Below are 17,788 nucleotides of genomic sequence, written 5' to 3'. Positions count from 1 at the left end.
ATATATATGTATGTATATGTATGTATACATGTTATATATGTGTATACATATATACACAGACACACACATATATACATACACACATAGATATAGATATAGATATAGATATAGATATAGATATATGGTTCTGGAAGGAATGCATATTAATACAAATTACCTTGAGCTTCTGGGGACCCACTCTTACAAGCACAGAACCATAGACTGCCAGACCTGGAAGGGATTTGAGGGTCCAGTCATCTGACACCTCAGTTTTAAAGATGAGAAAATTGAGGCCTAGAGAGGCAAAGTGACTTACCAGATGCTTTCTTGGACAGATGTAATACACGAACACTTGGAGCGGAAATGTCTCTAAATCTGTGCATCTCACATTCATTTTGAACTATTGCAATTCTACTTTGCTCACTGAGCACCATACCTTCTTTGATATAGACACGTTATACTAGGTGATCCTGTGCTAGTGTCTTCCATCTCACACAATCAATTCCAGAATTGTTCAGAGAGACCTTGAGAGTGTCCTTGTATTGCAAGGACACTGATGTAGGAATAGAGTAGGGACTCCCAGGGGCAAGTAACAGGAGCATGAAAGGTGGTCCAGGTAGAGGTAGAAGGGAAGAGAGGAGGAAGGGCTGGCCAGTCAGACTGGGACAAGATGGAAAACTCTGACTACTCTTTTCACTGTTTCTGTTTTCCTTTCCTTTCTTTTGCTCCATCCCTCAGCAATTCTGTTAGCATCCAATGGCAAACTCCTTTCCAGGTGAGTGATGAAGGCCATTCCAGGGAAACTGGGTGCCCTGTCTGGGAAATCAGATCAAGTGGGCTCAGGATCCTTCTTCATCTCTTAGATAACACCCCAAATACACATTCCTCATCTTACCCTGGCCTGTTGACATAGGCTTCCACCATGCTACCCCCAAAATACTGTCCTCCCAATACATTCCTCATCTCCCTCCATGGAACTCATAAATAACAAGTGAGGCTGTGTGGCCCATCTGGTCACTAGCAACTCACACTAGTGGGGTGAGTAATCTGGGAATGAGGGTATCTAGCAGGAGGAATGAGTTTGCTTAAGAGGGAATGAGAATACTTAGTGAAGGATCAAAGTGAGCCATATGGACACTGAGGTAATCTGATGGAAAGAAAAAAAGGATATCAATAGGGAACTGAAGTGGTGGTCAGATATGGAGTTGGAGTGCCCAGTGGGAGATGAGAATACCCAGAAGGGAATCAGGGTGGCAATTAGATTGACATGCCCACCACCATCATCCTGGGGAGCAGTCATTATAGATGGTACCTCTTGGGAGAGAGGTTGACAATAGCCCCTCTAATCCTTACAGGAGTTTGCTGGAGACAACCAGGCCAGGGCACCTACTCAACCTTGGCTGTAGTATGGCATCTAGCAACATGACCAGTGGGACCAATAAGACCAGTTCAAGGTAGGAGATGCATGGCAGACAGGGGAATGGGAACAAAATCCACTTTGAGTCTCCCTTCTCCTTTTTTTCAGTCTCCTTTTAGAGCCTTTTTCCTGAAGCTCAAATAATCATCCAACAACTGACAAATAGGAATTAACGTTGAATGAATGATCAGAACTCATTGCCTGCCCTGTACCATATGTCTACAGAAGATACTGCCCAACTATTTGAGTCTAATTTGAAAAATAGGCATCCTTTGAGTGTTAGTCTTATTAATTTTGAGAAAGCAACTCTAAAATTTCAACATTGCAGGACTTCTTTCTTGGATAACTGAGAGTTGACTGGTTAATAAATAGACTTAATGGTACCAGTAAAAAACCAAGGAAGTCAAAAAAATTTATAGAAGTACATTTGATTTTTTTTTAATAATAAACTTTTTTATTTATAGTTTGGGGTTCCAATTTTTATCCCTCTTTCCCTCCCTCCCCTACCCCTTCCATGAGGTGGCAAACAATCAAATATGGGTTATACATGTATGATTATGTAAAACATCACCATATTTGTCATTTTGTACAAGCAAACTTGATTGAAAGGGGGGAAAATGAAAGAAAGTGAAAAGTAGCATGCTTCAGTCTATTCCATCAATATTGGTTCTTTCTTTGGAGATGGATAGTAAGCACATTTGATATTTAAGGAGCATTCACACCTTATCCTTTGTGTGACCCTGAGTCAATCACCAAACATTGCTGAGCCTCAGTTTCCTTATCTGAAAAATGGGGGTAATGATGCCTAAAAGGCTCAGGTGCAAACTTACATCCTGAGAATAATCAGGGATTACTTTGTAGATAGAATTGTTGGGTAACTGAAGCCCTAATTCTTACCCACAAGCAATTTAGTGGTGGGGTAGTCAGAGAAAGCACATGGGCTTAGATTTCTAAGTCATTCAAGATTTAGAAAGTACTTTTTTCAGAACAACCTTGTGAATTAGGTAGTATAACTGCTATTTTCCTAGTTTCGCTAGTAAGGAAACTGAAGCTCTGAGAGGTGAGATGATTTGCCCACTGTCATAACGCTAGGAAGTGTAGGAGCTAAGAAGCAAAGGGGATCAGGGTGGTAGTCAGTGACATCTGATTTTGAGCCCAAGAATCTCTCTCTCTCTCTCTCTCTCTCTCTCTCTCTCTCTCTCTCTCTCTCTCTCTCTCTCTCTCTCTCTCTCTCTCTCTCTCTCTCTCCAGACTCTGTCATCGAACTCATTAGCTGCCCTCACTGGCCCCATCTTTCTCTCTCCACAGCATCTCTGAGATTCTGGACAAAGTTGGGGAAAATGCAGAGGATGTCCTTTTCAGCCTGGGCTTTGCTCAAGACGATCATAGAGCTACAGCTCGGATTCCTGCCCGCTTCTTCACCACCCCCTCCCAGGCCAAGGGTATTGACTTCCAGGTTTTTCTGAAGGCTCAGGTGCAGAGGATAGAGATGGAAGACCCCTGCTTGATGCTGGCCAGTAAGTGTCCTTTAAGGTCAGTCTACCCCTCTCCCCCCTTACCAGAGCTGAATGCTCTAAGCCTTGGGCAGTCTCTTCTTGGACAAACATTCCAGGGTCTCTTAGCTAGATTTCTGAAGGTCTCATCACAATCTAGGATTTAGTTCAAATTTTTATTTTATAGATAAGGAAAGTGGAGGGGTAAGTGATATGACTTTGCTAAGGTCATACAGGTAGGAAGTAGCAGGGATTTGAACCTAGCTCTCCTTACTCTAAATCCCAGGCATTTTTCCCACTATGCCATGGTGATCTTTCTGAATATAATTCAGGTTCATTTCCTCTGAATCAGGATCAGGGAAGATAGACCAGTGGTTATAAGTTGGAGATGGTTACAATCACTGGAGGCAGCTGAATGGCACAACAGATTAGAGCACTGGGGTTAGCCTCAAAGGGTAGGACTTGGAGCTGTTAATAGAAGTTACAGAGAAGTAAATATCAACTCAAAAATGAAAATTTCTCTACCAATCAAATCTGTCCAAAAGTGTAGTGGGCTCCCTCAGGAAGGGGTGAGTTCTCCATTAATAGTGATCTTAAAGTAGGGAGTTAAATGACTTCTTGTTGGGGCCTTTGTAGAGATTGTTCTTGTTCAAATACAAGCTTGGATCAAATGGCCTTTGGGGACCCTGAAAAATTTGAGATTCTCTGAATCCCAAATCTAGCCAATGGAGTTGGTCAGGAGACCCTTCTCTTGTTTCTGATCATTCCTGGAAAGTTTCCAAGGGAATTTCAGAAGTTCTGAAAGTTCCCAGGGTTCTCCAGAGTTTCCAAGGAGATCCCAGAAGTTGCTGATGATTCATTCATCACCAGGTTCACCTCCTTCTCTCACTGTGCCCACAGGTCGGTTTAAGCAGGTGCAAACGCTGGCCACCACTGCCGATGCCTTTTTCTGCCTCTACTCCTATGTGTCCAAGACCCCTGTCCAGAAGTTCATGCCATCCCAATTGTTCTGGCCCAGTGTTGCTGATGCACCCCTCATCCGGGTCCTTCCCCCAGAACCTGAGGCCCAATCCCCTGTTGAACGTCTTCGGAGAGCGGTATCCAAGATGTGTCTGTACACAGCCCCTCGGGATGGACCATCTCCACCCTATGCTTCAACCAAAAGAAATAGTCTGGATCAAGTGGTATGGGAAGTGATGGACAAGGTGAGAGAAGATAAGTTTACTCACCCGGTGGGGTCAGATAGAAAGGCTGCCCCAGACCTCTACTCCAGAGTAGAGGCTCAGTGGGGGATTCCATCACCTCTTCAAACCAAGGGACTTATCACTAAGCCTTCTCACTGCAGAGATGTAAGGAAGGCAGAATCCATGGATCCCCACAGGGATCTGGAAGAAGAGAGAGACACTAAATGGGGTAGTACCCACATCGCCAACCAGCCTCCTGCAGTATTCACTTCACATATTTGGAAGGCATCCACTCCACACCCTTTTCACTATATGGACACTGAGACAGCAAAGCCACAGAGCAGAGGGGATCTGGAATGGAGAACAGAGGCAAAGGAACAGAGGACTTGGGATAGGGAGAGAGAACTGTGGGACATGCAAGCCAAAAAGGAGACACATTTAAGCAAGGAGCAGGAGGCCCTGGAGCTTTGTAGGACCCAGAGGTATCCTGGTGGGACAAGAGGACAAGCAAGAAGGCGGCTGTTCCAGAGGAACTACCAAGGCATCAAAGGGAGGAGAGTCAGCCCCTTAGAACAGGCTACCACTGAGGAAGAGATGGGGAAGGGCTCAGTGGGATCAGCTGTGCCCCACACCATACCCCAGAGGTTCACTGAACAGCAACAGGACTCCTTGGATTTGGAGGAGGTGAGTAGAGAATTCTGGAAAGAAAGGGACATGGGACCTTGCTCTAATGTTGAGGGGGTCATGTTGGTGAGCAAGATGGCAGAAATATATCCTAACTGTATAAAAGGTGAAAGAAAGCCAGGTTGTCTCCTCTGTGAGATGAGAACCCTGACCCACACAAGCAACCTACCTAAAGCTGTGTCCTGTGCCCCTTGGGGTGGATACAATTGGAAGAAATTTATGTTTTGTCCTATAAGAAGCTTCCTGGGACATTGGGCAGACTGTGGAATTTCTAACCTAATTTCTGTCTCTATAGAGAACCCCCAATAAGTACCAGAATTCTGCAAAAAGGGAAAAAGTGCCTAATCTGTTGATTTTAGTAAGCAATTTTTTGGGGGGGGGGCAAAGCAATGAGGCTTAAATGACTTGCCCAGGGTCACACAGCTAGTAAGTTTCAAGTGTCTGAGGCTCGATTTGAACTCAGGTCCTCCTGAATCCAGGGCTGGTCCTTTATCCACTGCACCACCTAGTTGCCCCTAATCGGTTGACTTTATTTTATTTTATTTTTTTTGCAGGGCAGTGAGGGTTAAGTGACTTGCCCAAGGTCACATAGCTAGTAAGTGTCAAGTATCTGAGGCCAGATTTGAACTCAGGTCCTTCTAAATCCAGGGTCAGTGCTTTATCCACTGTGCCACCTAGCTGTGCCCAATAGCTTGACTTTAAAGTCAGCCATGCTATATGCATATGGCTTTATATGTACTTCATATTTCAACAATAACAACAACAACAAAATAGAAGTCATGAACCTGCATCCCATTATCATAGTTTCCTGTCCCATGGGAGGTGCCTTTCTGGATGGGATGGGCTTTTCGCCTCCTTATTGCTCTTTACCCCAGGGCTAACCTTATCCTCTATGGTTCCTAATTGGACTTTACATGTTTCCTGGCAACAGGTACATAGCAACAGTGATGAAGAAGAGAGGAATTGGACCAGTGAACCTGAGTGTCCCTCCTCACTATCCCTTGCCACCTCTGGATGGAAGCCCAGGAGTAAGTATTCCTCAAACAAAGAATTCTGAATTCTGGGAGTCCCTAGATTGGGAGAGCTATGGAGAATAATCTCCTTGAAACCTGCTTGCAGGCTCTCTTGATAGGAACCAAAGGAAACTTCCAGACCTTGGAATCAGGCCTTTGATATCTTCTGATTCCATCCCTCAAGGCTTAGACCTCCTTCTTGAGGCTAAAGCCTTCAGGACATCCCTGGCCTCCTCTCCCATAACTCCCCCATTCTGAATAATCCCCTCAGGCTGGGTATCTTTAGAACGATGAAAGCTACCTTACCCTAGGAATGAGAACTGACTAGGGCACATATTCCTTATAGGTGGCAGACATGGGAAGTAGGAACTAAGACCAGCTTTGTCTAGTTTAGGAGCTCAGTGTTCATTTGAGCTGCCTTGGGTGTGGATGTCTCTGTCTACCTACAACCTAGTCCCTTCTCTCTTTATTTCCCTAGGAAGTCTGTATTCCCTATTCAGTTCTCCCCAATTCCAACTCATAGCCCAGGCTGCAATACCCCAATGTTCCCATTCTGGCCATTAAGGAAGTAGTAGAACAGTCTGCTTTCCCAATTCCTTCCCAACTTAGGCAGACAGGTGCTCTCCAAGCCATGCTATATAATCATAGAATCTCCCAGTTGGAAGGGAACTCAGGGAACATTACTTCAATTCAACCCAAGTAACATTGCCACCTAGAGCATACTCACAAGTCATCAACCAGAATCCATTTGAAGATAACCAACCTGGGGAGCCTCTTGTCTCCCAAGGCTCACTTCATTTATAAATCACTGCAATATAGAAAGTCTTTCTTTAAATCAAGCCAAATTTTGCCTCCACACAACTTCTACTCACTGGTTCATATTTTGTTCTCTGAAAATAGATAAAGTATACTCTATCTTCCATATGAAAACCTTCCAAGCATTTGAACAAAAAGATATTAACCTTTCTGTGCCTGTTTCTTCACCTGAGAAGTAAGAGGAATGGACTAGACCTTTACTCTCCCTGCCAACTCTAAATCTGTGATCCTATGATCAGATCTCCACCAAGTCTTTTCTTCAAGCTAAACATCTCCCAGTTCCTTTAACCAGTCTTCCTATGCCATGGTTTTGAGGCCTTTCACCAACCTCTAATTGTACTCAAATTTGCCACTATTCCTTCTAAGACAAAGGGTCCTGAACTGGGCCAGATACATTCTGACAAGGCAAAAAATTGGCCCTCTCAATTCTGGACACCATACTCAGTGCATTTTAAGGTGCATTTGCTTTTTGGGGTGCTGGGTCATACTGGTGACCCATGTTGAATGGGAAATCCATTTAGATAACCTTAGACTTTTAGGGATTTTTTGCTCTAATTATCACTAAGCCAGTCTGGCCTTCTTCATGCTGTATTTACTGGGTGGGGATTTTTTTTTAATTTTTTTTTTTTTAGTGAGGCAGTTGGGGTTAAATGACTTGCCCAGGGTCACACAGCTAGTAAGTGTCAAGTGTCTGAGGCCAAATTTGAACTCAGGTCCTCCTGAATCCAGGGCTGATGCTTTAGCCACTCACTGCACCACCTAGCTGCTCCTGGGTGGTTTTTTTAAACTCAAATTTAGGATTTAGATTTTTCCATATGAAAAGTTCATCTTGACTCTTTAAGTGATAGATCTCTCCTAGTCTTGGGCTTTGACTCTCTGTTCTCTCTTCTTTCACTCACTTTCCTTAATCCCTGAGTTCTTTCCATTTATCTAGGACTCTGAATCCCTTCTGTCTAGCCTCTCCAATTCCTTGCCTTTACCTATTACTCATCAATTCTCTCTAGTCATCATTAACAACCAGTTGTTCATTTACATAGAAGGTAAATGTTCGAACCAGAGAAATCCAAACTGATACCTTCTATGGAAGACTTTCTACCCTGTTGCTTACTTTGTGCAAACTCATATGCTATAGGTGTGAAATTGAGATAACCTCAGTGGTAGCAGATACTCCGACACAGCAAATTATCCTCACCTTATTTCTATGTCACTTTGGAAAAGGAAGGAAAGAAAGAAAGAAAGAAAGAAAGAAAGAAAGAAAGAAAGAAAGAAAGAAAGAAAGAAAGAGGGAAGGAAGGAAGGAGGGAGGGAAGGAGGAAGGAAGGACAGAAGGAAGGTAAAAATGGAGGAAGGAAGGGAAGAAGGAAAGAAGGAAGGGAGAGAGGGAGAGAGGAAGGGAGGAAGATGAAGTCAATTTGTTATTTTTGGCTAACTATATTAATATGAATCTCAGAGCCATCCAGAAATACCTATATAGATGGGTAGGTAAATAGATACATAACTAGATAGTTCCATCTAGATCTAGCTCTCTATAATATATCTATTTATCTACAGTTATAGAGAGAGAGATCTGGATAGGCCTGGATAGGATCTAATTAATGTAGGCTAGTCCTAGAATGGAGGTCCCTCCATGGACATCTTCTCTGTAATTGTATATCATCAAAAGTTGCCTGGGGGCACTGAGTGAATCAATGACATGTCACACATGGCCAGTGTATATCAGAGACAGGGCTTGAATCTAGATCCTGATGGCCAAGCCCAGCCTTCCACGCACTACCCCCAGCGACCTCTCTGGAATTTCTTATAGGTTGTTTGGGGAAGCTTGTAGGTAAATAAACAAAGAACTAGCTGCTAATGGTGATTAGAAATAAGCACTAAGAGTCAATGGGTCATGGGTAAATGCAAGGGATTGGAGTGACCAGACTGAAAGGAGCCAAGGGATTCAGATAAGAGGCATAGAATAGAAATAGAAGAAAACAAGTCTAGGGAGTCTGATCAAAGTTAAGGACCAAGGAGAGATCTACAGCCTGAACACCCAAGATGAAATCAGCAGATGGACAAATGAGTTTGAATGACTTCAAACTTGTTCTTTTTCATTTGTGTTTATTGGGAGGATTTTAAAAAATCATTCAAGAGGGAGAAAGAACACTGAGGGGTCCTTGTAGACTGCTAAATAGATACGAATCACCAGTTTGGCACACCAGCTCCAAAAGTTAAGGTCACCTTAAACTGAATTAACAAAGGCCAGACTGAGGGAGGTACATTCTAGCCTAGACAGAGAACTCCTGGAGTTTCATGTCCATTCTGGTGCCTCTGTTTTGAAAAGAGCATTGACAAATTGGAATGTCTCAAGATTTCACCCACAAAGACATCATCATCATCATGAGAGGCAGAGAGACATCCTGGAATAATAGAGAAATGGCCATTTTGGGTGTCAGTTCTTGCCTCTGATAAACATTGATTATACTCCTAGTGTCCCAGGCAACTCTCTAAGACTGTTTGTAAGTTATAGAAAAGATCTCAGTGGAGGGAGTTTTCTTGCTGAGAATTCCCCGACACAGATGAAGGCACAAGTCTGGTTTCATTTGTTATTTTTATAAAGAATTCTAAAAAGAAATAGAAATAGTGTGGGTATTATTTGGAATATCTGACATTACTGGGAATCTTCTTTCACATCCCTTTACCCACTTCATGGGGTAGTGGAAAGAGGATGCATGTGTGGGGTCAAGAGGTCAGGATTCTAATTTCCATTGTCCCACTGGACAATTAAATTCCTTTTTATGGACCTCAGTTTCCTTATCTGTAAAATGAGGACTTCTGAGGTTTCTTCTAACTCCTATAATCTATGAATCTCTGATGCTGATATCACAAGGTGTTCAATTGCGATTTCCCCACCAGGTGGCAGACTTGGAACAGTAAATGATAAAATCGCTTTTTCAAGAGCTCCCAGATGCAGGAGCAATGAGCTGGTCTGACAAAGAGTCTTTCCCAATCCCTTGTCCAGTCACTTCCACAGGAAATGCCTTATTCTTCTACCATTACCTAGAATATAGAAGGTGAGGAAAAACAATTGAAAAGATCACACCCAAAGAAAGACAGAAGAGTCATGACTTTGGATAACCACACAGGAAGTTAGGTTTTAGTGAGAACATGTGGGATTGTGGTTAAACAGTCTTGATATGAAATAGCTAAGTTCTGAAAAGGAGCAACAAAGGTGTAAGATGGAATGTGATCCCAATTGGAGATCCTGGAAGAATGGGAGGTAACGTGGCCCAATGGATAGGGCACTAAACTTGGAGTCAGGAGGGCATAGGTTCAGATCCCACCTCAAACACTTGCTGGATGTGTGATTCTGAGCTAACTATGTGAACCTGTCTTTTCTGTGTCTCAGTTTCCTCATCTGTAGAATGAATCCGTTGGACCCAATGACCTCTGAAGTCCCTTCTTGCTCCAAATCTGTGATCCTATGTTAATAAGAGTATTAATAACATTATTGATAATATTATCATTAGTAATATTATCAATGACATTATTTTATGTTAGTAAAAGTCCCCCCCCCTGAGAAATAGAAAAACAACTCTGCTGAAGTGAGAAGACCCCATTTCTAGCACTAACTCTAATATTAAGTGCCTGTGTGCACTTTGCAGGTAGCTTCCCATCTCTGAGCTTCAGCTTCCTTCTCCATAAAGTGGGAGAGTTGGGGGCAGGTAGGTGGTGCAGTGGATAGAGCACTGGCCCTGAATTCAGGAGAACCTGAGTTCAAATCCGGCTTCAGACACTTGACACTTACTAGCTGTGTGACCCTGGGTAAGTCACTTAACCATCATTGACTCACAAAAAGTAAATAAATAAATAAATAAATAAAGTGGGAGAGTTGGGCAGCATGATCTTTAAGGAATCTTTTAGCTTGAGCATTCTACCTATGACCCTGTGACTCCTCTGGCATAGTCCTGCTCTGAGAGAAAGGCAGAGATAAGATGATTGTTCTAAACTCTTAAACCAGCCTCTCCTAACTCCAGGCTTTGGTTGTACCAACCACTCTTTTCCCAGAAGCAGTAAATTCTCTTCCCCGATCCCCTCAACCTTCCCAGGCTAAAGGGGCTATAGGACAGCAAACAGTTCTAAAGACGGCTCTGTACTGCCATAGATAAAGGCCTTGTTATAAATATGCAAATGTATTATTCATTCTGTGCCATCAAAAGCAGAGATGAATAAAATGGGGTCTCTAATCAATGAAAAACAATCCCACCTCTGCCTCCCCCAGCCTGCAATTATCTCCCCTGGGTTCATGATGTCACTGCACAGCTGTGCACATACTTCTAGCTACATGGCATGTGTAGGTGGGGGAAAGAGGAGAGATTCTGACAACCACTTCCAGGGTCATGGTCATCTTATCCATCCCAATTCAGATGACCCATTTCCTCTGACACCGGCTCTTCCTGAAAGTAGAGGTCCTTTCTCTACCCCATGCCCTTCTTCAAGAAGGGCCCCTTCCAATCACCTCATTAGTACAATGTCTGGCACATAAGAAATGATTAATAAATCCTTGTTGGTTGACTATTCTGGAACTTCCTCACACTTCCCACCTGCTTTACCTGAGGCAATTTCCATTCTTTGGACTCCCCCTGCCTTCAAGAGAACCAGCACAGAGCCAGACTCTGCATCATAGTGAAGGTCTCACAGCCCACAGAATCTGAAAAACTAAAACAGGGAAGAGACCCCAGAGCTCATTTAATCCAAGCCACATTTGGATATTAATCCCTCTGTCAACATCCCCAATAAATGGTCATCCAGCCTTCACAAAAAGACTCCCAGTAATGGGAAATGCATTATCTGATGAATCCATTCTGTTTTGGACAAGTATAATTCTTGGGGAGTTTTTGTGTCAAGTGGATATTTGCCTCTCTACAGATTCTACCGATCACTCTCACCAGGGCCAAGCAAAACAAGTCTAATCCCTCTTTGTTATGACAGCTTTTAGATACTTGGAGGAACCATGTCTGATACTCATCCAACCCCTACATTCAACTTTTGATGTTTTATGCTAGGTGAGGGGGAGCAGAGCATGGTAGCCATCCCCCAAAAGTGACCAATATAAAAAGATTTCATGTAGCTCTGAGATATATCATGGTTCCTGTTACCAGATGCTTTTAGACATAATTTAGCTGGGTTAAGACAGAAATGCATTTCTAAACAGATTGAAAATGAGCATGTCTTGGACAGAACAGGAAAGCCATCCCAGGATGAAACTTTTGCCCTGGGAGAGCCACAGGGGGAGAGTAGTAGGGTAAAAGAGATTGATTGACTCACTTCCTTTATGTAGAACTCTGTGGTTTTATCTGTAAAGTTCAGAGGAATGGATTATCTCCAAGGTTCCATCCAACTTGGCCTGTCTAGCATACCCTGGGGACTCCTTGTTTGTCAGTCTATACTTGCCTATCATCCAATATCTATCAAGTATGTGGTCTGGACCATGGTCCATCTTCCTCTGTTGTATCACTACAGGTTCCCTTCTCTTCAGGTCATGTGTTTCGTCCATTATATGCAAAAGTGATGTTTCTCATCCAATACCTGAAATTGAGCTGGGGTGAGGTTCCTAGGCTGTATCCATCCTTCCTCATGGAACAGGAACAATAACAATGTTTTATAGTTTACATACAGAAGAAAAATCACATTCACATGTCGCTCAAATGAGCTAGATAGTACATATAAACTTTAAAGCTCCTATATATATATACATATATATATATATATTGGCTATTAGTATTACTGTTGTCACTCCATTTAACACATAACAATCTTGGGAAAAGAGGGTTATTAACCCCATTTTACAAATGAGAAGACTCAGGCTCAGATCTTAGATTGCATCAAGCCAAGTAACGCATACCTCTATACTCTGCCCCAGGTAGGTAGAACTCATCTAGAATACATCTTTGGAGTAGAACCACTTCCAACATTTTATATCATTATGCCTTCTAATGGTGAAAATTTGAATCCATGAAACCACTTCACAGTGCTCATTATTTATACTTATTGGGACCCGCACCATTCTGGGTGCCACGTTTTAGAAAAGGTATTGTGGAGCTGGGGAGTATCCAGAGGATAGCAGCCAGGAAAGTGAAGGGCATCGAGTTCATCCCAGATGAGGACAGGTTGAAGGGATTGTGCTTCTTTAGCCTGGAGAAGAAAAGACTTGGGGTAGGCAGGGTAGGGCGCATGATAACTGTCATCATGTGTTCCAAGGGCTGTCATAGGAAAGCAGGGTTAGATTTTTTTCTGCTTTGCCCTGACAGGCAGAACTAGGAGGGATGGAAGGATACAGATTTAGAATTTAGATAGGGAGAACTTCCTCATATTCATAGTTCTTGTGGAGGGGGGGGGCAACTGGGGTTAAGTGACTTGCCCAGGGTCAAGCACTGGCCCTGGATTCAGGAGGACCTGAGTTCAAATCTGGCCTCAAACACTTGACACTTGCTACCTGTGTGACCCTGGGCAAGTCACTTAACCCTATTGCCCTGCAAAAAACAAAACAAAAATAATGAACATTATCATATCATATCATATCATATCATATCATATCATATCATATCATATCATATCATATCATATCATATCATATCATATCATATCATATCAAATCATATCATAAATAAAGGCTCAAAACCCTCATCTGTAAAATGAGATTTGCCTTTTAGGCTCCTAATATTCTGGCTTTCTGTACTTCTGTGACCCTACAGTCAGAAGAAAATTCTTATGGGGGGGGGGTCTAACTTCTCCCTCTCCCTGCCTCTCCTCAAAATTAATCTTAATTGCTTATGGTCTCTCATTTGTCTCCACTACAGGCTTTCTCCTTCACACCAGCAGCACTCATTCTGACAGCAGTGGCTTCGTGGAAGAACAACCTCCTCCACCCTCCCATCTCTCAACTGAGAAGGTTCTCCAGGGGATCTAGTTTCTAGCTCCAAGAGACCTCAGGCCACCTAATATGAACATAGCAAGGAGCTAGGGTGGGCAGAAGGCATCTGTACAGAGGTTCACTCCCCGGATCCTAGTTCTTGCCTAAGACAAAGGGAAATGTGGAAGGGCTGGTGAAAATTGCATCTAGGGAACAGCATACTCAAACCCTAAATTTAGGGACTGAGGGAATTAATAGGGGAATGGGAGTAGAAAGTCTGAAAGAGTCTTATGGCTTCAACCATCACCTAATCTCCTAAAAAAAAATCTGCAAAGAAATTATGCCAAGGAGGAAGGGGACCAATTCATGATGCCATCTTCCAGACACGAGTTTCATTTGACTCTACTCAAGTGGATGTTCCAACAGTATCCCCTTCTGGCATATCACTAGGGAAGACACTTTGTACACAGAAATGATCCCAGCCAAGAAGAGGATTAGCCCTGCAAGCTTTATCTTGAACTGTTCTTGCCTGAGGTTGTTTATGCTAGATACCCATGATGACTGACACAGTCATGCCTGGGAGAACATGGAAGAAGGTATTGTTCAGGGATGAAACTGTTATTGACATCATGACAAAAATTTATTACCACTGCCTAATACCTCCATGGTTTCTGTGCCCAGACCTTGGGCTGTTCACAACATGGTCAGGCATACAAGGTTCCCTAGGCATACGGATAACATCAGAGAACTTGGGGACATCCAGGGAAAACCATTCAGAGATGATATACATCTAACAAAGATCACATAAACACAACATGTGTGTATACATATATGCATGTATGTATATACATAGTATACATATGCACATACTTACATATATACATGTGTGTTTCTTATAATCAGGAAGACTCATTTGCATGAGTTCAAATCTGGCCTCAGATGCCAGACTTGAACCTGGTCAAGTCCCTTAACCCTGTTTGCCTCAGTTTCCACATCTGTAAAATGAGTTTAAGAAGGACTTGGCAAACAACTCCAGTATCTTTGCCAAAAAACCCAACCCAAATGGGGTCATGAAGACTTGGACATGACTGAATCAACTCAACAACAACATATAAATATACATATAAAATATTATATGATAAACCCACAGAGACCAGCAATATGATAAAGAGGGATTTAAACTGAAAAGGGAATGAGGTGAGGGATGAAGAGGGAAGAGGGATTTTTCATCTATAAGTCACACAGAAACAATAAAACTCTGGAGCTGATCTACTATGCCAGAGGAAGTTTCATCTAGTTTGTGTGTTTTGTTTTGTTTTTTTATTTTCTCTCTTCTCCTAAAGGAAGTGCCTCTAATCATAGCATTTTACAAGCAGTAGTCCAGAAGCCCTACTTCTCTCTACTGGCTTCAATTTGCCACAGAGGGAGAGGGGGCAAATTTCCTCTTCAGAGCTACTGCCTGCATCTGCTGCTCACTGATCCCAGACTTCCTTAGTGTCATTACAGTTTTTCAATTTGGTCATCCCATCCTCCCAGGAGATGCCCCATCATCTCCCGGAGGAGCCTTGAGTAGCCTCTGTATGCACTAAACAGCAAGGCATAGATTGGAGTAGGATTTTTCTTTCTTTCTTTATTTTCTTTTTGAGTAAGATTTTTCAATGAGATCAGGTACTCAGAAGGATCCTCTCCCTTCTCTCTTTGTTCTCATCCAAAGTGTAAATGAATCCCAGCATATAATGGAGACTATAAAATATTCTTCATCTCTGTGCTTACTCCCAGGTGAGCAGGGTGAACCATGGAGGGGTAGAAACTGCCTCAGTCCTTTTTTTTTTAACAGATCATCCATAGTGAGCCCTATAATCCAGCCTTTCTGCTTAAGAAAAGATGACCTTCCTCTGGGGGATTCCCACCTCCTGGTCCTTGTAAAATTGAAAAGAATTTTCCAAAAGCAGAAAAAAACCTTAAAAGCTCTGACATATTTTCTAGGGAATTAACTGGAATGTGTTATTTCTGGGGGGAAATTTTTTTTTTTATAATAGAACCCTTATGTGGGCCATGATCACCGTCATCCCATTTGTGAAGTGCTGTCATCTCAAACAGGAATTAGTCTTATTCCATGTCTCTCCAGAGCACAGAGGGTGGAAGTTACAGGAAAGAAAATTTCAACTCAACATAAAAAAGCTCTCTATAATCATCAGAGCTGTCAGAAAATGGAAGAGGCTCAGGAGGTAATGTCAAATGAAAGTAAACAAGCAAAGCCTCTGACTCAATGACCAACTGTCAAGGGCATTGCTGAAAAGACTTGCGCATTAGGTCAGAGGATGAACTAAGTGAACTTTAAGACATCTGCCAACTTTGAGATTTAATGAGCCCATGATATGAGGACAATATAAGCTCTTTGAGGTGAAAGATCATTTTATTTATTTATTTTTGTCTTTATATCTCTAGTGCCTGGCACAGTAAAGAAATCATAAATGTTAGCTGTTAGTGGTCCTCATCTACAAATGCTTATCAAACCCCTATTATGTGTAATGCATTGGTTCTACAGAGCACATGATTTCTGCTCTCAAGGAACTTATGGTCAAACTGATGAGAGAGAGAGAGAGAGAGAGAGAGAGAGAGAGAGAGAGGAAGAAGGAGGAAGAGGAGAGGGGAGGAGAGGGAGAGAGACAGAAAAGGGAGAAGGGAAAGAAGGAGAGGAAGAGGAGAGAAGAGGCAGAGAGGAGAGGAAACAAGAGGAGAGGGAGATAGATACAGAGAGATAGAGATAAGGGATGAGGTAGAGGGAGGAAGGAGAGAGAGAGTGAGAGAGAACACATTTATTACAGGCAGGGAAGGCTTTTCTGAAAGAGGTGGCCTTTAAACCCCAAACTGAAGAACAAATTAGGTTACCAGAGCCAGAGAAGGATGGGAAGAAGTCTTGAGACCTGATAGAGTCTTTGCTAAGTGACATGGGCAAGGACACTAGCTCCTCCCTTAAAATAAGAGAAGTTCTCATTTGCCTGGTTTGAATATGTTCGTGCCTAGACACAACATGTACAACATGATCTCTCCTGATTTGTCTCCCATGCTGAGGATGAAATTGCAATGGTTCCCAGAGGAGTGATCCTACTTGTCCCTCACACCTTTATATGCAAGTGCACAAATAAACAAGGTAATGGATTAAGTGAGCACCCTTTGGCTCTTCTAAACTTCACTGAATGATAGAGGGCTCTGAGAGACACTCAGTGCTCCTCTTTCTTTCTTTCTTTTCTTTCTTTCTTTCTTTCTTTCTTTCTTTCTTTCTTTCTTTCTTTCTTTCTTTCTTTCTTTCTTTCTTTCTTTCTTTCTTTCTTTCTTTCTTTCTTTCTTTTTTAGTGAGGCAATTGGGGTTAAGTGACTTGCCCACGGTCACACAGCTAGTAAGTGTTAAGTGTCTGCGGCTTTGAACTCAGGTACTCCTGACTCCAGGGCCGGTGCTCTATCCACTGCGCCATCTAGCTGCCCCGCTCCCCTTTCTTTCAATCTTACAAGGACCAGTTCACTAGTAGAGACCACCCATACTCCCACATGCTGAAGGAAGGAAGCCTGTGGTATGTATAGTTGTACAAAGGACCAGGCAGATGTGAGCACAGCTAGGGACTGTTTTTACTGGAGAGGATGGTGGCAGTTAGACCCAGATCTTTTCAGACATGGACAGCTCCCACAACAACAGTCCTCCACCAGGGTCTCATTATGCTGGGAAGGTAACCCTGGGAGGCTAGACCACCAAAGTGTAAGCTCTGATAGTTCCTATTCTGATGATAAATTAGTTATTAATAGCATGCATTTATATATGTCTTCCCATTTTAGATAAATGATCTCACTTGTTTATCATAACAAAAGAATGTAGCTATTTTTATTCCCATTTTAAAGATGAGGAAACTGATATTTATCATTATCGTTAATAGCATGCATTTTTCATCTATTTCCTTACATCTTACATAATGACCTCACTTGTTTATTATAAGAAATAATGCAGCTATAATCATGATTCTCCTTTTGAAAATGAGGAAACTGAGGTTTGGGAAGATTAGGAAGCTTACTCAGGTCCATAGCTATAGTAACTTGAACCCTGGTTAACTCTACTCAGCATTTTTCCTGAGAACACAACAAAACTAAATAAGCCAGAGCTGCAGCAGGAAGAAGTAGAGCTGGACAAAAGAGAGAACTGCCCCACTCCCTGAACACAACCCCCCCCCCAAAAAAAAAGGGAAGGATTTGCTAGGTATTGTCAGAGATGATCTATCTGAAGCAGCTATGCAAGGTCTTAAACCCAAGGGAGGGGTTTT

At 42.5% G+C, this 17,788-nt stretch overlaps 1 protein-coding gene across 1 annotated transcript in view; it reads left to right on the top strand.

The window, feature by feature from the left end:
- The window catches only part of TESPA1 (thymocyte expressed, positive selection associated 1), a 57,899-nt gene extending 43,520 nt beyond the window's left edge, over positions 1-14,379 (top strand). The window contains exons 7-12 of the mRNA XM_043968084.1: positions 718-754; positions 1,335-1,433; positions 2,705-2,913; positions 3,790-4,757; positions 5,689-5,785; positions 13,426-14,379. Coding sequence (XP_043824019.1) covers positions 718-754; positions 1,335-1,433; positions 2,705-2,913; positions 3,790-4,757; positions 5,689-5,785; positions 13,426-13,535 — 1,520 coding nt within the window. The 3' untranslated portion in view covers positions 13,536-14,379. The remainder of the gene's footprint in view (positions 1-717; positions 755-1,334; positions 1,434-2,704; positions 2,914-3,789; positions 4,758-5,688; positions 5,786-13,425) is intronic.
- Positions 14,380-17,788: the final 3,409 nt, after the last annotated feature.

The sequence above is a fragment of the Dromiciops gliroides genome, chromosome 5 (assembly GCF_019393635.1).
Source record: "Dromiciops gliroides isolate mDroGli1 chromosome 5, mDroGli1.pri, whole genome shotgun sequence".
NCBI lineage: Eukaryota > Metazoa > Chordata > Mammalia > Microbiotheria > Microbiotheriidae > Dromiciops > Dromiciops gliroides.
The sequence above is the reverse complement of the archived record's forward strand: the minus strand, read 5'-3'. Positions and strand labels throughout refer to the sequence as shown.